We start from the raw sequence: 23,919 nt of genomic DNA, 5'->3' as shown, positions 1-23,919 counted from the left end.
GTGGCTGTGTGTGCGACTGTCATCCCATTGAGGGGAGTAGCTGTGGTGTTGTGATTGAAATCCAGCAGATGTGGGAGAGGAGAGAAGGGTGAGAGAGAGAGAGAGAGAGAGAGAGAGAGAGAGAGAGAGAGAGAGAGAGAGAGAGAGAGAGAGAGAGAGAGAGGGATTTCCACCCACCCAACAAGTAGACACGCTCATAAACAGAAGGCAGACAGAGTGAGAGTCAGATAGACACAGGATCTCAGGACAGCAGCAGTTCTAACAGCGAGGCAGACAGAAACAGAGTTTCATTGAGAGAAGTCGTTTCATTAAAGGGGAGGAAAAGTCATGCAGACACATTTAAATACACACACACACTTATACGCAGAGCAAGTGCCAGCCAAACAGACATACAGGAACCAGCTAACCCCAAGATTTACTACCATTAGTCAGAGAGGAAAAGTCTAAACTCTTTCTCCCCACATCACACACACACACACACTCTCTGGGGCTGAGAGTGCAGAGCAGGGCTGATCGACCTCAACAAGTGGAGCCTTGGGAAAGACGGAGCAAGAGAGTGGATGGATGCATTTTGCAGACTCAGTGGCCTGGACCCTCTGTGGGTGAGTTTGTGACGTGTTTACCTGTAATATTTGCATCAAGCAAGTTACAAGTTACATTTTGCAAGTCACAAAATTGAAGCTAATTTGTAATAAGCCAATAGTAGTGAGTAAATATTTATGTAAAAGTTATTTTTTGTCTGCATTATGAGTACCAATTGTTGTTTATGTAAATGTAGATGCATAACAAAAATACAAAACAATACTTAACTCTGTTGGCTTAATCCTCACCATTGATGTGATTTAATGATTAAAGCTATTAGCATTAGCCACATTAGCATGTTGTTCTAATATCATTGGCCTATCAATAGATGCTGCTTGTTCGACAAGTGGTTGCTGTAACTTACTATACAATACAATTAAAAATGATAAACCTGTGTGTAGAAAATAAGGGAGTTATTTAATCTGAAATGTTAGCTGGCAGCAAAAAAACTAAAATAAGTCTGAATAGCATCATTTCCTTTCATGCCTGCCAAAATATATTTTACTGTCACCCTGATCTGTGATTCTATGCAATGAGATGCTGAGAGCTGCATGAAGAGGCATCACAATGAGTGAGCTGATGTTATTGGAAAGGCTTATTAGTCATGTATCTCCACATTCTGCCTGAAAAAAAGAAGGATGAAGCTGACAAGAATCCAGCTGGATTATTGAATGATCTTGCTCCCAACTCCTCTCCCCTCTCTCTCCCTCTCTCTCTCTCTCTCTCTCTCTCTCTCTCTCTCTCTCTCTCTCTCTCTCTCTCTCTCTCTCTCTCTCTCTCTCTTTCTCTCTCTCTCTCTGTGTTTCTGTTTCTCATTACGGCTCTTTCTCTGTTTTTGCTCTTGCAAAACCTCAAAACAATGGCATCAAACTTTGTTAAAAAAGTGAAAGTAACTATTGTCTTGTGCAGCTCTCTTACACACAAATTTTCAAAGTGCAGATGTAATGTTCTCAGCCACAATATATCAATTACAATGTATAGAAGTTGTTTTAACAGATGTTTTGTCTCACGTTAGCTGCAAAGTACTTTCAGTTATTAACTGTAGTGATTATCCTTTCACATACTTTTGGAACAGCGTCATTGCTTACTCATTGGTCACAGCCTCAGGGTAGTGATGGGGATTTATATGACTTTAATACTGAACTGAACATTTACAATCCAGCTCAGGAGAAGAAGTTTGATCCAAAAAAATCCAAATGCATGTAAACTTTTTTTAGGCTGAACTAATTTGAAAGGGGTCATTATAGGAGCTACACATGTTTTTAGTTTCCTTCTTTTTAAATTGAACCATGCTGTCATTTTAATAATGGGTCCAAATCTAGATGAGAATGTCACAGAAGTGATTAAGGCCTTCTAAAATGCCAGTGTCCTCAATTCATACGCCACATACTCACATTAGGCACATAATGATATTTAGCTCACAAGACAGTGCACAAGATTTCATTTATTTAACTTATTACTAGCCACTGATTTTCTGAGCATGTGAAAAGTGGCATTCAGCAGGTTTGCAAGTTTCTACTTTTGCATAACTATGCTTGTCAGGTAATACGCCACCTATAAGCTAGTGGCATCTACTGCAGTCACAGAAATAGGATAAATACTGAGCAAAATGTACAAGAAAGTGCTTGGACAGGGTTTGACAAGTTGCATTTCTTACATAAAAGTGTTGTGTTCATCGCTTGCCACTGACCGCAGGAATCAGAAGGGTCTGCGAAAGTAGCCTCCCACACATTGCTTCTCAAGAGATTTATCACTTAAACAGTGCTCACAGAGACCACTGTTGTACATAATGGTGTGTTTACTACATAACCCAAACCACCTCCATTATAAACATTTAGCTGTGTGGGGGTTTTTGTAACTCTGATGCAGGCAAAGAGTGCCACCTCTGACAGTAGCAATTCATGATGAACTTGAATTAATCGTGGTTCATGCTGCCACCCACTCAGAGCAGCAGCAACTACCAAAGTGCATCTCACCTGACGTGGTTCCCCAGCAGGACTGTGTTATATAATGGAGCTGCAGCTGCCACCAATTGTGGCCTTTCTTCCTTATTCCAGTTGGGAGAAAAGCAGCCGGGCCAGACGATGTCACCATGCTCGAAGCTCTAAACCCCTTCCTGTGGTGGCTCCGCAGGGCAGCCTCGTTAGCACAGCCAGACACCCTGCCCCTCATTAGGCCAGAGAAGTGATAAACAGGCCACTTAGCCCCTGGTCATGTTTTTGTTGAAGAAATCGCATCTTGCTTCTGCTGCTACACGTTCTCAAACCTTTGGCAGCATGTGCCCAACACCCCTTGTCTGCATGGACTTTTGCTGTGAATAGGGTTCATTATTAGGATAATATTTGACCTCACATTTTATTGTGTTGACAGTTTACATTGTCCTACTCAAATTAGGAAACAAGCCAAAGGTGTGGGCAGAAAAAAAGCCACAAATTGACCCAGCTTTTTAAGAAAAGAAGGATCTACCCTGATGGATGAAACTATGGTCTGAGGACTGAATTCTCTAGACTTGGCTCTCGTGATATCTGTCTGTCAGATGATGGATGTAATCTAACAGTTACCTAGATATATTCTATTGATCTAAACTTCTGGCTTTGTTACTCTGTTTTTGTTGTAGGACTGGAACCGTACGTGGTACACAGCCAACCCAGACCTGACCCAGTGTTTCCAAAACACAGTACTGGTGTGGGTGCCATGTATCTATCTGTGGTTGTTGGTGCCTTTCTACTGCCTTCACCTCTACTGCCATGACTGCGGACGCATTCGTATGTCCTGCCTCTGCATTGCGAAGATGGTGAGACTTCACACAGACTTTGGCCAGTCTTCACTTTGTTTTCACACGACTGCAATCACACACTAAAGCAACATTCTATTCATTTTCTCAACAGAAAAAACAATATCAACAGAAAAGAAATATACTGGCAAGTTTGACAACACAGTTTTTCCATTCAGTTTTTCATTCCTCTTCTGTCCTGCACAGGTGTTGGGTTTCCTTCTGGCCTCCTTTGGCTTCGTGGAGTTCTTCTACATCCTGCTAGAGAGGAGCCAGGAGATCCAGCAGCACATGGTCTTCCTACTCAGTCCCATCATACGCAGCATGACTGTGGTAAATACTGTGTCTCTTCTCCAATTCTAAATCAAGGTCCATCTAACCATAGATTTTGGCTTAAAGGAGCAGTTTGTAGGATTTAATGACTTCTAGCAGTGAAGTTGCCGATCGCAAAGAACTGATTACATCTCCACTCATGCCTCCTATTTCTCTTGAAGGTCATGCTGTGGCCTTCAAAAATGCAAAAGACGCTCTCTAGAGTCAGTGTTTGGTGTGTCCCCTCTGAGCTACTGTTGAAGCCATTGACTATATAAATGGACATAGTCACAATGACGGCACCCCTTGGTTTGTGGACTGACAATTTGAAGCTTTAAGTTTGTCATTTTGGCCATCACCATCTTGCTTTACCCACGCCAACTTGACACTGAATACAACATTTTTAGTACACCAAAAGGTTAAAATGACCTTTCCTGTAGTGAAATCACACTGGGAAAGTGTAACAGTTGTAAGACATAAACATAGACAACTCCCAAAACCGGACAACACTGTGGTAGCAACGTGTTAATTACAAGGTAGCCCCTCCCTAAAGCATATCCTGTTTTATGTTCGGTTTTACTCTAAATGGACCATAATATACTCACTTAACATCATCCTGCATTGAAAAAAAACCTGAAACTAGGAAGTGAGACCATAAACCCATGTTCACAATGTTTACTGAGGTAATAAAATAACTGTGAAGGAGGGCAATATTCTCATACGCTCACACCAAGACTACTTTGTGTAACCAGAGGTGTCTCCCCCAGTTGGCCATTAGAGAGAATGCAAGTTAAAGGCACTAATGCGATGGCAGACTCTGTGAAGAAGTATTGCTCCCCTAGTAAATGTTGAGGGCTCATTGTTTTCCAACAAAAACACCTCTTAGTTTGAAGTGATTATCCATTATTAACTAAAACACAGTTCTAAATATAATATTCCTTTAATGCCTATAAAGCCTCCTAAATCCTTCACACTGGAACTTTAAGTCAGGTTGTGAACTCATCCACCTGAAACGGCTAGTGCTTCATGCACTGTATGCGGTATAACGGAAAAGTGTATTTCCTCCAAACCTCTGACATATAATTGTGTGTGAATTGTTGAACTTATAAACATATTTTAATTATTGACATGTCCTGAAATAATTAAAATAGCTTACTACTCTCTCTTCTAAGTTTCTGGAGATAAGCAAATGGGAATGCCCTGTTATTTATCAATGAGTAAGTTTGAAATGAGAGGGACACACACAACACAGTGAATGAAAAATAAGTCCCAATGCACCCATGGTCTGTGTGTGTGTGTGTGTGTGTGTGTGTGTGTGTGTGTGTGTGTGTGTGTGTGTGTGTGTGTGTGTGTGTGTGTGTGTGTGTGTGTGTGTGTGTGTGTGTTTGTGTGTGTGTGTGTGTGTGTGTGTGTGTAAATAGCTTTGACTATTAAGCTATGCAACTGATTTGTAGCTCACATTGCACTTCTGACATCCCTCCAGTGTTGCTCTGGGTAACAGAAGTTTTGGGAATATTTCAGCTTGGGTTCTTCTGGCTCACATGCCAATGTGCAGCAACTGAAATAACATATAGTTTATGTACAGTTTGTTGGCCAGACACTGAGGTGCAAAGAGGCGTAACCAGGGCTAGATTTATAGTGTTGCAGGCAATGCAAATATTACAGTACCCTGTAAATGCCGCCAGTATTTGAGCGCCACTCATCAGGGTGCAGAGTACATGTGTAGTGACATCAGCTACTATTTGATGTGGAATTGAAATATGTACGTACGTGCAAAGTTTCAATCCAATGAAAAATGTGCTTGGTAGCTTCCGTGCAAGTGAGAGACCATATGTCATCAAGAAAATAATGTATACCCAAAATGCTTCATGTGTTTTTAGAGGCTTATTCTTGCAGGCCGATCATAGTCATGAACTGTGAGGATTGACTCACTCGTGAACTCCAAGTGGTCAGTTAGAGCTTTACACAAAATGATCGAATCCCGTTTTTCGTTGATGCTCTTTTAATCCTGTAAACGACACGAAACCACCGAATACAACGGTGAACACAATTGTAGCCTGTGTTAAACCTAATGACATACAAAGGTTCAGTCTGTATATAAGCTGGACTACAGGTTTGCTCTTAGACTGGAAGCTCTGACGCCAGGTCCTTCTCAGAGCGCCATTGTTCGGACCAAGATTGTACCTCAGGGGTTTGTTACAATGCAATACAGAAAAAAGAATTAGCTAAAGCACAAAACATTATTTCAACTTACCTTGGAATAAGAACCTGAGGTTTTGACTGTACCCAAACTCTGTAGTGCCCATTGATTTGCTCAGGTCTGAGGAAAAACGGTGCAAACCACTCCAATGTTTAGATCCAAATCAGTGCATGATCAGTTTAGATTCATGTAGTCTCGATGAGATCCTTACTCTTTACACATGTTGTTTGTCTCTCTCCTCCTCTCCAAACATTTTAAATCAAACTATAACCCAGTACTTATAGAACATAAGCGCTGGTGTGCAATTAGAGAAATGTTTTCTGTGGCTTGTGTTGATGGAGACGACTTCCAGATTGTTTCTCAAAACATTGATCCCACTCATTTTTTGCAGGTTTTAATTGATACTACACTGATGAGTAGGTGCAAAGAGAACAGGGGTGCAGCTGACAACATGGGTGGCATGGCAGTTTTAAAATACTGTCCCAAGCAGGAGTGATGTAACGTTTACAGGGCAGTCCAGTCCGGGTGCTGAGTCCGGAAAGGAAGAGTTGCTGTAGCCCAGTGAGCTGTAAAGGTTTACTCACAAAGCGTCCACTCTCTGCAGCCTTATACAGGTCCTACACAGTCTCCTAGTCAGACAGTCTTGCCCACCTGTGGTCTTTTCAGACTCCTGAGTCAATAACAACACGTGTTTGGGTAAAAATACACTGAGATGTCTCTTCATTTTGAGAATATAATTTATGAGGCAAAGGGGACAGATAACAAACATCTCCTATGAAGAGCTTGTCCACTATCGTTACATCTATTTATCAATCTTAATTAAAGGATATCATTTTCTTGATGTTGATTGTAGCCACCCACCACCGTTCCCTGGGTGCAGGCTGGAACACTGTGCTCTTGTTGCTCGGACCAGCTTGTGGTAACAGTTCTCAGCCCACACAACGTGGTCACTATTGATGAAAAGCACACACATGACACTGACTATAATCAGCAATACCATGACGTAAAGGTCCTATTCCTTCCTGAGCGCTGCACACTTCCCATGTAATTATAAGGTAGGGTTTTGATTCAGGGCTCAGTGATGGACTTAGTTCCACCCACTGACTTCTACAAACAGATGGCTGATGGTTTTGAGCAATATGGCAAGTCAGAGCGGAAGGCCAGGAATAGCAGGTCCTTGCCCTTAGATGCAGACCCAAGGTCAGCTTTATGATTCCCCCACTTGAGTTGAGGTTTGGATTAAGGCTGATGCCGCCTCAATCCAGCAGTCGAGGACATACAGTTCTTACCATGTGCTTGGTACTTCTGACTGGCATACTGTGAGACGTAGATATCATTTCATAGAAAACGAAGACTTGATCAAAATCAGAGGGGAATTAAAACAATGACCAATATTGAAACATATTTAACTTTTAAAAACTGTACTTTAATCATCATAAATGGTTGCTTATTAATGTAAATACCACTGCAGTAATTTATATTTATATTTTATATATCGATCAAATGATGACAGACTGTTGCCCTCTGCCGTTCTGGACGTTTGTAACATCTTTCAACTAATTGTGTTGGTTTTATGACCTCAATCTCAATTCCAGACATAGAGGCAGCTGTTTTTAGAAAACAAACTATGTCCCACACCAATCAGTATAGACAATGTTAGCTAGTAGCTGGTGAACATTTAGCTGGAGACCAAATTAGAGCTAAGAGGAGAGACCCATATTCATCAGGTGGACACAAATAAATGTGTAAATAAGCAACTGTTTGCAAACATATTTGCAATTTAATAAACGTCATGGGGTGATAATCAGTCAATTATTTGTTTACAGTTTGTTGTGTTCCTCGCAAGTGACCACAAATTTATTGATGCAACTTGTGTTGTAGTCGGTACATTTTCCCCAACATTATTAGAGGTCTTGGACGTTCATGTGCCTTCAGTTGTCCGGTTGTCCCTCTGTTCCCTCTTTAGTTACTTTCGGCTCCAACATGCAGTCAGGTGGACTGGAGACTCTAAATTCCCCATAGGTATGATTGTAAGTGCCTGTCTCTCTGTATTTCTCCTTCAAGAGACGGGCAAGTATCAAGTGTGTAAGGAAAATGAATGAACATAAGAATAAAGAATCAGTGTGTCACCACAGCAAGTTAATGAAAACCCTACATGTTGTTTATATCTACCAGAGCACAAGAGCATCTTTACCCTCACAGTCACCACACAGAAATCAGTACACATCTCCCCACCAAATGTATAGGTTGTTGATGTGAAAAACGTATATAATTACCGAGCCGCTATAGTTTATAAAAGGACAGTTCTGTGGTTTATCCCAAAGTAACCAATGTGGTACTCATCATGAAACCTTAAGCCACTTTCTCCCCACTTGGTGATGAGCTGGCATGACAAAGTGACGTCTCACTTGGCCAACCACTCAGAGAGGGACCAATTACAGTGGTTCAACAGCAGATGCATGACTCCTCTGAGGACATACAGATGCCCAAATACTGAATCCGGCCTATTTTTGAGAAAACATAGTTTGTTTGTTTTTTAAAGGAAAGTATATAACAACATCAAGCAATGTGTGCAGGGCATGCCGCATACCATGCATTCATTTCTTTGTAGGCGGACGTCAGCCAGATACTGTCTTTGGCTGCGGCCACGGAAATCCCAAGTTCTTTCTCAAAACCACCATCGGCTGCATTAGAGTGAATCTGATTATACCCTCTCTGTTAAAAAAGTGAGCAGTGTCGTATAGGCACCTAATAAAGAAGGTATACAGCTTTACTTTCTTCAACTGAATTAAGTGGAGTACCACTGAATATAAGTTCAGACAGAGGTTTTATTTTTTTACTTCCAAAAAGGTCATTCATACTTGGAGATCATGTTTTCTTGTTCTTGCTGAGTGGCTCCACGGTGTTTCAAAACAAGGCATTACAGATTCGAGTGTTCTCTTAGTTCAGGATTTGTTCCCTCTCCTGTGCTGTGAGACCTCCACAAGTGAATTCTTAGATGAATTATCTCTGTCTCTCTTTGTTTCTCCCTAGATCTTGGCCTTATGCATCATCCAGTTGGAAAGAATACGAGGCTGTCGTTCCTCTGTATTCCTCTTCCTGTTCTGGGTCTTGGCTGTGGTCTGTTCCCTGGTGCCTCTGAGAGCGAAGATCCAGCTGGCCATGGATGAGGTATGTCTTTAGACTATTGATTAATATGATTGTTAACACAATAACATATTATTTCATCAAATAAATCATCACAGTGTCCGAACACATGACACTGTATATTCCAAGCATCCAAGATGCTCAGTATTGAAAATAAGGAATAGTTCAGAGCCAAAGTAAGTGTATTTGTCAAGTTTGCACTCAGTGAACCTGCGGTGTCAAACCCCATGCAGGGATATCTAATCAGGTCCACTCCAACCCATCGTCTAGACACAAGACTCCAGCAGCATATAGCTTGAGATATACCATGTGTCAGCAAAGAGTTTCTGTTTCATCCCCTAATTTTAACCAAGGTAGCCGAAGTTAACCAAGTGTTGGAGGATGACACTGCCAATTCTGGTCAAGCTTGTGTGTGTTTAAGTTCTCCTTTTCTTCCTGTGCCTCGCGTCAGACACTACAATCATTGTTGTGTGGGGTACGTTTCTATTTAAGCATGCACAGCCGTAGGGCAGTTGCATTTGCATTTCTATAAAAACACACAAACACACATCCATATTTCTGTTTTATCATCCTCAGTGTGACATTCCCACACTGCTTGGGGGAGAGTAATGATGGCCCTTGGATAAATGCTGGTGAGACATGGCAGTCCGGGGTCAGACCAGAGGAACGTCGGCGCTGTGTTTATGGGCCTACACTGCTGTAAACAGAGCCAGATGGAAATCTATGCATCTGCACATAATGCGATGCCATTTAGAATTGAGACACAGATGTTTTCATTTCATTCAACCACATGCATGCTCATAGGATGCACACGTGACCATTTATATATTTCTCTCCCATATTGCATATCTCTAAATCTTAGATAATCAAAATGTGCTGTTCAATTTCTCTAAAGGTCGTAATACCATCCAGAGTCTTTTGCTTGGTCATGAGATTGAATGGTAGCTTACTGGAGGTAGACTGAGGGGAAATGGTTGCAGAAGATAGTGTCAATGTTGGACTGGAAATAATTAAGACAACTACATACACAAACAGATGTCTAATAAGATGATATTGTTTACTACACCATAATAAAGCAAAGGAAGTTATCATTCACTCAAAAGCTAATTCCCTTCTGTTACATAAATAGGAAAAGTTTGAGACATACACTAGCTAAATCAGCTAATAAGCAAAGCACAAGACTTGAAACCAGGAGAAACAGCTAGCCTGACTTTCTACAAACACATTATACAATATGTCTTTTGTTTAATACGAGGAAAAATGTGCACAGAACCAAAGAGTAAAAGCAGTGTTGTTTTATGGTGTGCTGGTGGGAGGTACTCAGCTAACTGGCTGCTGTCTCTAGCATTGTCTTTGACAGGTTTTTGTATACATGTTAGTGTTACACTATGTCTTGCAAAAAAAAAAAAAAAAAAAAGTAATTTAACGGTTTTGTAGCAGGGTTTAGCAGATTTTCCCTGTCTACTGTGTCGACTTACATTAAATATTGTACTCACACATGTTGTGAGTATTTATAAAGAAAGTGTTTAATTCACATTGCGGCGTTGACAGCTCGAGTTGACTGAGTTCCTGTTTGCGGACCTTTGGTCATTCTCAGTCGCCTGACCTACATTTTTCCCACCCACTCCCCAACCATCCTAACCCTGTTTTTCTATTTGGCCCCTTCATATCTCCTTTCTGGGCACAGCACCACACTTTTCAGAGAAAGATGTTTTTACTGTTTACCATGGCTCAGACTTTCATGCATAGCCATTGCATGGACATTGCACAGATTGTCTGTGGCAGTGGCCTTGACCCAGTTGTAAACAATGCATCTGCCAAACCCCATAATTTCTGTACGTCAAGAATAACAAGCGAGTCCTACATTTCACAAAAGTCTCTGAGTGGTTAATATCGCAGCTGCTCCCTTTACTGATCGTGAGGGTGCTGGTTTGTAAAACCACAATCTCCCTATTTACAGATATGGGCTCTTAGCGTGACTGAGAGGCTGCTTTAACTGTCACTTCATTTATATAAAGTACACCATTAAAGACTGGGTTCTCACTTTAGCCTAAAGGTCCAAAATACTCTTTATTGTGTCTGTGATCTTGGTGTGTAAACCATCCCTCTCCTATACAATGTGTATAATGGGAAACGCAATGTATTTTTTAAGCCACAGTGGAGCTAAACGACGCTGTATACCACAGGATGTTATGTGATTTGTTATGTAATGTTGAAAGACATAAAACGGCCAAAGCACATTGATCCTGCTGAAATATCTTGATTTAAGAACAATGTTATTTTTTGTTGGCCATAAAGCCAATTCATTTCTTCTAGCTTGAAATATAAGTCTCTCACAAAACTTGTCTGGAACAGCTTAACACAAAACAACTCTGTAACAACCTCCTTTATCTGTGCTTTCTTTATTCCACAGGGTATTGCCTCAGACATTGTGCGATACCTTGCCTTCTTCTCCTACTTCACAATCCAATTGGCCCAACTCTTTCTTTGCTGTTTTGCTGACAAGCCTCCAGAGGGGAAAACCGTCTTGGAAAAGGTAGGCAGAGAATGTATCCCACTTCCGTCAAAAACATCCACTCTGATCCAACACCCAGGAAAGAAAACGCCTGAGCTGTGGTTTTCATCTTTTGTCGTCAAAACATTTTTCCCTTTTGGAGGAAATGAAGTGATTCACCTCCCTCCCTGGTTCCACTCTCACTCCACCGCCTTGGCTTCCTCGGATGAGAGTGTTAATGGGTGTGCGTTGTTCTCCTGCATACCATCATCGCGACTCACTCTCTTCAGCTTTGGATAACATCAGGACCACTGCTTAGAGCCTGTGGCCACACAACAGCACAGGCATTGCTTAATACAGGCCTCACTATTCCATCAAACATGAGCCTGATGACACTTAAGCTCCAAATAGCAAGTAGATTCCAGACAGCTGACAGGTTATTGAAAATGAACTTCTAATCAATCAAACAGACGTGTGACTTCCCCGGTGATAAACAATCAAAATAGCTGGAAAAGTCCCTCAGAAGCCCTTGGTTGGTGGTGTAGAGGCTGAGGGGGCAGAAGCCGCAATCTGGCGTGGCGGACACACCCATTGGTCGCTCCTTGTTGTGTCCTCCTCGTCTTCCTCCTTCGGGCCCACGTTTTGGTTAGAGTTACTCACCGGAAGTGAGGAAGAGCGAGAGCGCTGGTAATGAAGTGAGCAAACACCCTGGTGAGGGGGTGGCAGGATGGAGAGATGCCACGAAGAATATGTGAGAGGACTGTGTGTGTGTGTGTGTGTGTGTGTGTGTGTGTGTGTGTGTGTGTGTTCGTTCGTGCGTGCGTGCATGTGTTTGTGTGTGTGTGTATCCACTTGTTGGACAGTTTGTGATTAAACATTTCCTCTCTGTCAGAGCTAGACCTCAAAACGTCATCTCCTCCCCATAACACTGAACTCTATTTATTCTGTCCTGTGGGAGCTTATGGCCTCTGCTCCCCACAATGGACCACCAGACTGTACACACATTATCATTCTTAAACACACTCCTCACAAGTGCACCATTCAACCATCAACCGACGGCCTCTGTGAAGATGTGTGTGTCTCGAAAGCCTTAAAGTGGTGAGAGCTTTACTGCGAAAACAACATTGAGTCTGGTCTTTAATCTGTTGCAGAATCCCTGCCCTGTTAAAGACGCCTCTTTCCTTTCAAAGATTCTCTTCTGGTGGTTCACTGGGTAAGATGGTTCTTTAAAAACCCCTAATTTTTTGGCTTTGGCTGAGTTACTACAGCGACAGTTTGTACTTGTTTACAATAATGTGTGGGTGTTTGTTGACAATTATGTGTGTGAATCATCTTCCATCAGGCTTGTTGTGAAAGGCTATCGCACCCCACTGGCAGCAGAGGACTTGTGGACCTTGAGAGAGGAAGACACATCGCGCAAGATAATCTCCGTTCTGGAGGAGGACTGGACAGATGAATGTGCCAAACTTCAAAAGTGAGAATGCCTGATAATTTGAGTTTAACGGTTTGAAGGCAATTTGGTATTGAACTTTCATAAAGTTGAAAGACTCTAATACACAGAATAAACGTGCTCAAGAGTCTACAACCATTCAAACTGCTTTGTGAGGCTGTACACATAGTCAGCTAAATGCTAACATATTAACTAATTAGCATGCTAACATTTCATTATCAGTGCAAAACAAAGCACAGCTGAAGCTGATGGCAATATCAATATTTGGCAGGTATTTGGTCATGAACTCAAGTTTCAAAAACACCACATCTCTCGTAATGCAACCAATAGCATCCCTCCCCTTCTCCCAGTTTGGAACACAACCTTTATGTCTATATACCACAGCAGACATTATATAGAGTGCTACACATGTTGTTTTCAAATGGCATGTACTGTACTCCTTATGATGAGTAAATTGTCTTGCATAAATACAATCTGCTCCTTTAATGGGCGATGTGATTGACTGTCAAATCTTCTCTGTGTATTAGCTCGTAAATAAGAGAAAAAAACTTGACATGCACGTGTCCTGCACGAAGAATCAGTTCCATTTTATTGCAATGTGGTCAATTGTCAGCAGGGTGTCGGTTGACTTAAGGACCCAAGCAGAGCATGACTTAGCCATGATTACGGTAAATTGGAGTTCGGGACGTCTCACCACCCAAAGCATTTTGGGCCAAAAATAGGTCCAAAGAAGTCCCTTAAGGACATGGAGCACCATAATGTCAAGGCAAGAACCTCCAAAGCTTGTTAACATGATCCAGTGCTTTGAAGATTTCTTGTTAAATCCAATAATCATGTGAATAATGCTTTTTACTGCTGGCAAATTCTTATGTCCGTCGGTGATGGTACGAATAACAAGCTTTTACAGTCTGTTTTACATTAAAGACTTGAAAGGCGCCAGCATCATGTAGGGGCATCTCTGACACAGATGGCCCGTCTGTAACTGCGTGCCTTCTCTCGCTCCGGCAGGCAGGAGAAGGCCTTAGCGTCGGGTGTGGCACTGGGGAGCAGACTGCCAGACCAGGCTCAGCTCCTCAGGAAGCTGCAGAAGGAGCAGAGCTCCGGCTTCTTCCTGCTCAGAACGCTGGCACGCAAGTTTGGCCCTTACTTCTTGACTGGTACCATGTGTATCATATTCCACGATGCCTTCATGTTCGCCATCCCCCAGGTGCTCAGGTAAGCCTTTCAGGGAGAAACCTAAATATGCTCTCACAATGTGTGAAATCTGGCAAAAAAAGAAAGATTGCTCTTGTGTGATTTGCCAATATTTGTAGAGATCAGATGTCTCTGAACCCAGTACCATGAAGCCCAGGGTTATTTAGTTTATAGTGCAACGTGCACCAAAAATAACAAGATAATTCAGAAATGTTTGTGTTCTGCTTATTCTGCATGAAGAAGTTGTCGATCAAATTGCTCGCTAGTGACCGCATCATCATAATATTCTGAAAGAGATTGTTGTTGTTATTGAGTTTTTCAAATATAGCTTCCCACAAACCAAATTGCATTGCCTTCACTGTATTAAGAAAAGCTGCAGCCAATATTTCATAACCACATCTCGGACTGAAATTACCTGGATGGACTGCAGTCCAGGCTCGAGTAAAAATAGGTTTTATTGTGGTTTTGGGGTTAAACTGTACAATTTAGGGATTTAAGTGGAAAAGATTATACTTTCCTGGTATAATTTAAATAAAACATTGGTTAAGAAGATACTGCACTCTACATATATGGATATACTTTACTGTAGTAACTTATCACTTTCATTGTCCTGTTTTCAACGATTTGTGACTCAAACAAAAACAAAAGCTGGCAGCAATAAAACACAGGTTACGGCTGACCCGACCCCCGCCACACAATCCCACTTGCCAGACAGGAATCTTGTTGTTTTTGCACAGCCGAGAATCAATGCAAGTGTTAATTACGGTCATAGAGCTGTGAGCAGATAAAGTAGACGAGACCACAGCCCTCTGTTCTCCAGTGAGGAGGACAGGCCGAGAGGGATAGGAGCCTCTAAATGGCAGTAATGCTGTCGGACCACAATAAGGGAACCGCTGGCCAAGTATGAGGGCAGCCCGGCCACAAGCTGAGCAGTGTTGTGCAACACGAGCTACTTTCTGCGAACGAGTCAGGCAGCAGCCACAGCAGCACGAACGGCTGCTGGTTTAATACACACAATGAAAGTCACATAATACCACATTGAATAAAAAAAACACTGTAAAAAGCATGATGGCATGATGTTGACAGGTTAAAAACTGCCTGTCTGATTCAAACTGGTTTCATTCACTGTATTCCAGGGGAAACCACACATAGAAACACTTGTATAACTTACATGCACTTAAAAACTGAACATCCTGATTAAGTGTTAATCTCCTCCTCCACAGTCTTCTTCTGGATTTCATGAGAGACGAAGATGCCCCGCTGTGGAAAGGCTACTTCTACGCCACCCTCATGTTCCTGCTATCCTGTCTCCAGTCCCTCTTTAGCCATCAGTACATGTACGCATGCTTCACAGTGGGAATGAGGGTGAAGACAGCTGTTATGGGCTTGGTTTACAGGAAGGTGGGTAAATCTACATCCAGGGATATGTAGCCTATAACCTCTAGACAGCACATAAATTACATTTTAAATGGTAAAAACAACAACTGTCTCTCCTTCCAGACAGGAAAACAGAGTAAGATTAACAGCTTTTATCCAAATGAATGATTGTCTGTAATCTTTACAAAGGTGTAAATTTATGTTGGACAACTGAGGGCTAAAATGTCTTTGTCTCTTTTGTCGTCAATCCAGTCGTTGGTGATAAACAGCTCTGCACGGAGGACTTGCACTGTGGGCGAGATTGTGAATCTGGTCTCGGCAGACACTCAGAAGCTCATGGACTTCGTGGTGTACTTCAACGCTGTCTGGCTCGCTCCTATTGAAATTTCTCTTTGTCTCTTCTTCCTCTGGCAGGTATGGCAAAAATGTTTTCCCAATGCCGCTCATTCATGCACAACCGCATTTTAACTGACAGGCCCTTAACACCATTTTATTCTTTGTTGTAATTAGCATCTCGGTCCATCGGCTTTGGCAGGAATCGCCACTGTCATTCTCATTTTCCCCCTCAATGGATTCATTGCAAAGAAAAGGAGCAAGCTACAGGTAAAAGCAGTAAGCACTTTCGCTCCAGTCGCTCTGACATCTGGCATGTTCAGGTCAAGGATGCCACAGCTGGTTTAGATAGTGGCTGAAGAGCCGTGTGGGTGTTTGGCCTGAATGGTACATTCTCTCTTGTCCTTTTGATGTCTGCCCCATATAACGTGCTTGAAAAACAATGAAAGGAAAGGGTGGGCAGTAGGAGGACATCATTTTTCATTTCTTTGGAAAAACAACAGACGGTTCTGTAAATTTAGATGCCAATTTAATCGAACTTAGTCTTGAATGCAGTGACCACATTCCATGCCTTTTGTTGTTTCCTTGTCATAAAAATTACTCAAATGTAACCAGCAATAAATTCTTACTGAATTTAACACATTATATGATGTTCAGGAAAACTACAGTTGTAACGAGTGCAGACAAACCCATGTTCACAAATGCATATATTTGCTTTGGTCTGATAATTATCTTTCCACTGTGCCACAGCTTTGGATGGTTACATTTTTTTCACGACAAAACATAAAAAGCTCTTTGTCTCGTCAACAGGAGGTCCAAATGAAGTTCATGGACAGCCGCATCAGACTGATGAATGAGATCCTGAATGGAATAAAGATTTTGAAGTTTTATGCCTGGGAGAAGGCCTTCCTGGAGAAGGTTTTGGGCCACAGAGAAAAGGAGCTCAAAGCCCTGAAGAAGTCTCAGATCCTTTATTCCATCTCCATTGCATCCTTCAACTCCTCTTCTTTCCTGGTAAGAGCACAAAACCAAAAAAAAGGGTACATACAAACCTCAAACTCTTCGTTTTTGGTGTACTGAGCTTTAAAAAAAAAAGTAACAACCATGTTCCCAGCCAGACAAAAAATAAAACAACATAAAAATGCACATTTGTATACATACAGTATTTTTTATACATATATGCATATATTTGTGTATATAGGTATCTTCAGTAGGAATAACTGGACTTGGAGCTCACAAAGTACTGAGACACAGACTAATACAGACTTTTTATAGCATACATTGACAATTGGAGACATTTCGAATAAAACCAGCCAAATCCTATAAATTGTTTCTGTAAAGATCCTCCATCACTCAAGTCTTTGCCTGTGCGTGTAATATTTAATCTCTTTTCCCCCAAGATTGCCTTTGCCATGTTTGGAGTCTATGTGACGCTCGATGACAGGAATGTCCTGGATGCCCAGAAAGTTTTTGTCTCAATGGCGCTGATCAACATCCTGAAGACCCCACTAAGCCAGCTTCCATTCGCTATAAGCACGACTATGCAGGTAGGTGACCTTGTGACGTCATACCTGTGATTGTTCTGAGACCGTGCCCATGAAGGTACATTTTTATGGTCCCGTGTGATGGCTCGAGCTCAGTTAACTAACCACTCTTTCTGTTTCAGGCTATGGTTTCACTGAGACGTCTGGGGAAATACCTGTGCTCAGAGGAGCTGAAAGGGGACAATGTTTTAAAGGCTCCATTGAGTTCTGGTAAGAACCCCACCCATGTATAAACTTTAACATTGAATGAATAAATTACTATTTTGCACAATTTAATTTCACCACAATTGGTTCCCTTTACTTTACTCCCTTTACTGCCTCGAATCATAGGCTGTCATAATCAATATGAAGAGCTGGCAAGATTTTGTTGTTTATATCTGTGGTGTACCACAACTTTGTCTGGATCATGTGCACTGTCACTTCCTGGTCCCTGTTGAACTGGTAGACAGGGTAATGATAGGATGTTCCCATTTAGTGGTTGAATGTAAATCACAGCATGAATTCAGACATATGATTCATAGAGAAAGAAAAGAGAGAAACCCTGCGGTCCTCAGTCTGTAATCTGTCAACACTTCCTAGGACAGCTTGTGAAAAGCAACAGCTCTGTAATTTGTATGATTAAGCTAATTCACTTGTAATTACGCCCAGTCGCACTCAGACGAGAAACTTCAAGGGGTATTTTTGTTTTGAAAGTATGTTTGTGGCTCAGGTTGAAGGAACATGTCCTGTCTTCAGCGTTTATTGCAGGTTTGGTTCATTTTACTCAACCTTTCTTTCTCGTTTAGATGGAGAAAACGTGGTGATAGAAAATGGGACTTTCAGCTGGGCGGCTGAGGGCCCTCCATGTCTAAAAAGGTATGAGTTTTAAAAATAATGAAAATTTAAAAGAAAATCTCCAATAAAAACAAATAGAGTGACAGAATAATTTGTTTCTTTGTTGACAGGATCAATATCCATGTGCCACGAGGTTCCCTCGTCGCTGTGGTTGGACATGTAGGGAGTGGAAAGTCTTCTTTGTTGTCTGCCTTGCTTGGAGAAACAGAGAAAAGAAGCGGCTGTGTCACTGTTAAGGTATTGAGCTTGTGTTCCACACGAAAGTGTTATTATTAGTTGTGGGTTTCATTTCATTAATACTGACAGTCTCTCTTTTGACATGGGCCTTCACAGGGCTCAGTGGCGTACGTGCCCCAGCAGGCCTGGATCCAGAACGCCACAGTCCAAGACAACGTCTTATTTGGCTTTGAGAAACTGAAGACATGGTACCACCGAGTGCTGGAGGCCTGCGCACTGCTGCCTGATCTGGAAATCCTTCCTGCTGGAGATGCTACAGAAATTGGAGAAAAGGTATTTAAAATGGAGAAATGGAAATGATATGTTTGGATTTGTTTTTAAAATTACAAATCCTTTGAGTTCATTTAATCTTTTGAATCACTATGTCCCTGCAGGGATTGAACCTGTCAGGTGGACAGAAGCAGAGGGTGAGCCTGGCCAGGGCTGTCTACAGAAAGGCTGATGTGTACCTCATGGATGATCCTCTGTCTGCTGTTGATGCACATGTGGGCCAACACATTTTTGACAAAGTCATTGGACCAAAAGGAGTCCTTAGAGACAAGGTAATACAACCAAAATGCAATCCAGCTGCAAAGAGCTAAAACTTGCTTTTACAATTCCTTCAACCACTTACAGGCATGTGGCATGCACTATTGTTATCATACCACCACTTTGCTGACACTTTTGTTTTCAAGAAAGCCTCAATTGTATTGTGCTTGCATAAAAAACATTTTCACTTGTGTGGCTTGCCATACAGACTCGCATCCTAGTGACCCACGGGATGAGCTTCCTGCCACAGGCTGACCTCATCATCGTCCTAGGAGATGGAGAAATCACAGAGAGCGGTTCCTACCAGGAGCTCCTAAGCCGCCATGGAGCCTTTGCTGACTTCATTCACACATTTGCCAGCACAGAGCGAAAAGAGAGTGCTATACAGAGAGGTGAGAAACATTTTGTTAAAAGATGACAATAGAAATACAATGCAGCTTTTGCAGAAAGGATGACCACTCTGTTATATGCACCAGTCTAAAGGTGAATAATCCTAATTTAAAAGCCCGCAAAAATGTCCCTTTCTTGAAGCTGGTTCCAGGAGGTCCAATGCCCGTCTCAGCGTGGTCGATTTCATGCCATTCTCCAGAGACCTGTCACAAGAGCAGCTCATTGGGTTTGTAAACAAACATATAAACTGCAAATGTGTGATAAAGATTTTTGGCAATCCCAAGCATGACCTCTGGCCTCTCTGTACCCTGCAGGGGTGACACCACGAATACCAACCTGCAGAATATGGAGCCCGTGTCTGAAACAGACCAGGAGCAGGTACCAGAGGACTTGGGCAAGCTAACTGAGGCTGACAAGGCCCACACTGGAAGGGTAAGTCAGAAAGTGTTTTTTTACCATTGGTTTCACACCAATGGTGTGATAATAAAGAAACAAATCTACCTTCATACATCAGTAGCCCGAAAATAAGTTATTGCAAGTTTAATGATCATGAAACATAAAATAGTTGATATAATGATTATCTAATTCCTTGAGATTGACAAGTACATTTTGTGTTGTTCTACATCAGGTGCGGTTGGCGATGTACAAGAAGTACTTCAAGACCATCGGCTTGGCCATCATCATTCCCATCGTCTTCCTGTACGCTTTTCAGCAGGGCACCTCATTGGCCTACAACTACTGGCTGAGCGTGTGGGCTGACGACCCGATTGTTAACGGCACCCAGAGCGACACAGATCTGAAACTGACCGTGTTTGGTGCTCTTGGCTTTGTGCAAGGTCAGTTAGAGAGCTTTAATAATCCTCATGGCTCAGACTAATAAGAGTCAACACTGTTTTTTTACTGTTTGACTTTGACGAGATCAAACTTCTTTCCTCTCTCTTCAGGTATAGCCATCTTTGGTACGACTGTCGCCATCTCCATCTGCGGCATCATCGCCTCTCGCCACTTGCACGTGGACCTGCTGAACAATGTGCTGCGCTCTCCAATGTCTTTCTTTGAGTGCACGCCCAGCGGCAACCTACTCAATCGCTTTGCCAAAGAGATCGACGCTATTGACTGCATGGTCCCCGATGGCTTGAAGATGATGCTGAGCTACGTCTTCAAACTTATGGAGGTCTGCATCATTGTGCTGATGGCGACACCCTTTGCGGCCGTGATCATCCTGCCGCTCGCTTTCCTTTACGCCTTTGTCCAGGTATGTTTTCCCCCAAAACATTTCAACTCGCCACAAATGACTTGTTTTCTTTGAGAGTTGTATGTTCAAAGTGGCTCAGCAAGAGCTAGGTTCCATTACAGTGTATTATTGGAAAGCTCCGGGCTCCAAAACCAACCCTGCTGATTTTGCCATTCACTTGTGTTTTGTTCCCCCACGTGCTGACATAGATGTTACACACATTCACGATGAATTATGGGAAAGCCCTCGGTGCTCCCTCTTGGTTTCACTCATTAAACTATTTTGTTAAACTTTTCCACTGTGGGCGACAGAGCTTCTATGTCGCCACATCCTGTCAGCTGCGAAGACTGGAAGCTGTGAGCCGCTCGCCCATCTACACCCACTTCAACGAGACGGTGCAGGGCGCCAGCGTGATCCGGGCTTTTGGCGAGCAGTCCAGGTTCATTCTGCAGGCTAATAAGAGGGTCGACTTCAATCAGACCTCCTACTTCCCTAGATTTGTGGCCACCCGGTGAGATGATATGTGATGATTATAATGTGCTTTTATTTCATTTATGCATCGTTCCGTTATAGTTCATGATTCAAAGCAGCGACAGTTGCTACATGTTACATGGTTACACAAAAGGACTTCTGGCTTCAGTAATAAGGACATATTTGCTAGTTGCCTGCCCACGTCTAAATCAATATTACACCTACAGGTGGCTGGCAGTCAATCTGGAGTTTGTCGGTAATGGTGTGGTCTTAGCTGCTGCCATTCTCTCTGTGATGGGAAAAGGCACCCTGAGCCCAGGCATAGTTGGTTTGGCAGTGTCACACTCCCTCCAGGTAAGAGGCTCTACCCACAGACACGCTCACATACATTCTCACACAGCTGTTCTGGAGGTTTTCCAATACCCAACCTATTAACATCAAAGACAGCCACATTCTCACACTGCACAGCATTGTGGGACTGCAGTTGGAGGTTAAACTGGGGAAAGTGAAATATAAAAGCATTGCTTTGCTCAATCAGCAAATGCATTTTTCAGCACATGAAAGAATAAGATTGAAAGCAAACCTCAGTGTGTTGGATATTTTGCAGGTGACTGGAATCCTGAGTTGGATTGTGAGAGCCTGGACTGATGTGGAAAACAATATTGTGTCTGTGGAGAGAGTCAACGAGTATGCTGAGACTGCTAAAGAGGTAAGTGTTCCCACCACACCCACATAAACAAATCACAGCTCAAAACACTAAATTCAACATTGCACAACACAAAGGGTTTTTTGTACTCACCCTTTCTTATTGTTCCATTCAGGCGAGTTGGAGTACCGAAGGCACTTCCTTGCCCCCGGACTGGCCCCATAGAGGTACTATTGAGTTCCATGATTATGGGCTGCAGTACCGTAAAGGCCTTGAGTTGGCTCTGAAGGGCATCACCTTAAATATTCATGAAAGAGAGCGGGTGAGTCATCTTGAGTGACAAAGACCGCTTGCAACCATTTTACCCATCTTAGACCAGAAAGTTTAAATTGCTTGAATTAAGTTGTATTCTAACTATATATTTATTTTCTATAAACCTATTTTGAAGGTTGGAATTGTGGGTCGTACAGGAGCAGGGAAGTCCTCACTTGCCTTGGGAATCTTCAGGATCTTAGAGGCAGCAAAGGGAAAGATCTTTATAGATGGAGTCAACATTGCTGACATTGGACTCCATGATCTCAGATCCCGCATTACTATCATTCCTCAGGTGCGACAGTAGTAATAACAGAATCTGAGCCTTGGCTTTCATCACATAAACTGTTTGCAATGGCTGCAATCCGTATCCAATGGAGAATAAGCCACCATTCTAAATTGTAATAAACGAGTTACCAGTCTGAAGCGTGTTGTGATGAATAACATCTGCTGTCTTTGCTCCCAGGACCCCGTGCTGTTCTCCGGCTCCCTCCGAATGAACCTTGACCCCTTTGACACCTACACAGATGAGGAAATGTGGAGGACACTGGAGCTTGCTCACCTCAAAAACTTTGTTTCAAATCTGCCTGACAAACTCAACCATGAATGCTCAGAGGGAGGAGAAAACCTCAGGTATACAGATACAACTCGAGTTTCTCTAGTCACTACACAAATGTTAATTCAGGGTATCCACACAAAAGTTTCTTGATACATACAAGATAGAATCTGATTTATGATTTAAGCCCTCTTCTTTGTCTGCATAGTCTGGGTCAGCGCCAGCTCGTGTGCCTGGCCAGGGCCCTGCTGAGAAAAACCAAGATCCTGGTTTTGGACGAGGCAACAGCTGCTGTGGACCTGGAGACAGACACGCTCATCCAGTCAACAATTCGCACACAGTTTGATGACTGCACCGTCCTAACCGTTGCGCACCGCCTCAACACTATCATGGACTACACCAGGTACCTTATGATCTACTAAGTGGTCGATATATTTCGGGTATTTAGTGGACTGACAGAAAACTAATCAATGATAATGAATCATTAACAGTACACTAATGACATGCCCAATCATCGGCCTAGACAACCTAAAACCCATAACTTTACAAAACCTCAATGTTAGATCAGGTGTAAAAAATAATTGACGATGTAAAACCCATCTTCCTTTTTTTCTGCTTCACAGAGTGATCGTCATGGACAGAGGCCACGTTTCAGAGATGGACTCTCCATCCAACCTGATCGCACAGCAAGGACAGTTCTACCGAATGTGTCGGGAAGCCGGGCTGGTCTAACGCTTCATTGGGCTTCGTACCACGGAGCCAGTGTCCAGGTGTACAAATGTGGCATCTTATTTGTGTGGCTCTGCAGCACACATAAAATCGTGCCAATCCAATCTTTGTGGCAGCTCAAAGCTCCTCTCCATGAGGGCATTGTCAATGAATCTCACGAGCAGCTGCTGATGCAGTCCTTATATGTTGTTTTTTAATACACAGACATGCTGTCCTAAATACATTTTTAACCTCAGATGATGAACATTTAGAAGAAAGCTCCAGTGGATTGTTGAGTCTACTCTAAATATTGTATAGAGAGTCATGGAGTCGGATTAATCCATGAAAAGATAAGGCCAGAGCTACAAACTAAGACTATCACACATCTTAAGGATTCTCATTCTATTTTTAAATGGATTATACTATTTTTGTAGTTTATTAAGTGTTATAAACCACATGATATATTTTCTGATGTTGTCTCAGGCTTAAACAATAGTGTTTACTTGTTTGTTTGTTTTTTAGCCCTATATACCAAGAAAGAGGCAATTGTGTAATTGTAATATGACAGAAGTCCATTTCATATTCTTCCCCCAGAAA

General features: G+C 42.4%; 1 protein-coding gene and 1 long non-coding RNA gene across 2 annotated transcripts; one reads left to right on the top strand and one right to left on the bottom strand.

Annotated features, from left to right (window-relative positions):
• The first annotated feature begins 560 nt into the window (after window positions 1-560).
• abcc6a (ATP-binding cassette, sub-family C (CFTR/MRP), member 6a) lies at window positions 561-23,433 on the top strand. Its single transcript, XM_068588728.1, has 31 exons — window positions 561-602; window positions 3,200-3,376; window positions 3,563-3,688; window positions 8,901-9,038; window positions 11,428-11,550; window positions 12,660-12,721; window positions 12,851-12,982; window positions 13,967-14,173; window positions 15,376-15,553; window positions 15,782-15,943; window positions 16,040-16,132; window positions 16,673-16,876; window positions 17,263-17,409; window positions 17,529-17,616; window positions 18,192-18,261; window positions 18,351-18,477; window positions 18,574-18,750; window positions 18,852-19,019; window positions 19,214-19,397; window positions 19,537-19,621; window positions 19,710-19,827; window positions 20,024-20,231; window positions 20,340-20,650; window positions 20,941-21,140; window positions 21,328-21,454; window positions 21,708-21,809; window positions 21,922-22,068; window positions 22,195-22,353; window positions 22,525-22,691; window positions 22,823-23,017; window positions 23,238-23,433. Exons 1-31 carry the CDS (start codon window positions 561-563, stop codon window positions 23,344-23,346), a joined length of 4,533 nt encoding a protein of 1,510 aa, XP_068444829.1. The 3' UTR covers window positions 23,347-23,433.
• LOC137792921 (uncharacterized) lies at window positions 22,191-23,078 on the bottom strand. Its single transcript, XR_011078172.1, has 3 exons — window positions 22,775-23,078; window positions 22,476-22,577; window positions 22,191-22,256 (listed from the first exon to the last, which is right to left on the bottom strand). It is a non-coding gene; the product is annotated as an uncharacterized lncRNA (long non-coding RNA).
• Window positions 23,434-23,919: the final 486 nt, after the last annotated feature.

Source organism: Clinocottus analis, unplaced genomic scaffold, assembly GCF_023055335.1.
Source record: "Clinocottus analis isolate CAN_PGR_092001 unplaced genomic scaffold, fCliAna1.0.p SCAF_22, whole genome shotgun sequence".
NCBI lineage: Eukaryota > Metazoa > Chordata > Actinopteri > Perciformes > Cottidae > Clinocottus > Clinocottus analis.
Note: the sequence above shows the minus strand (reverse complement) of the source record. Positions and strands in the feature narration are given on the sequence as shown.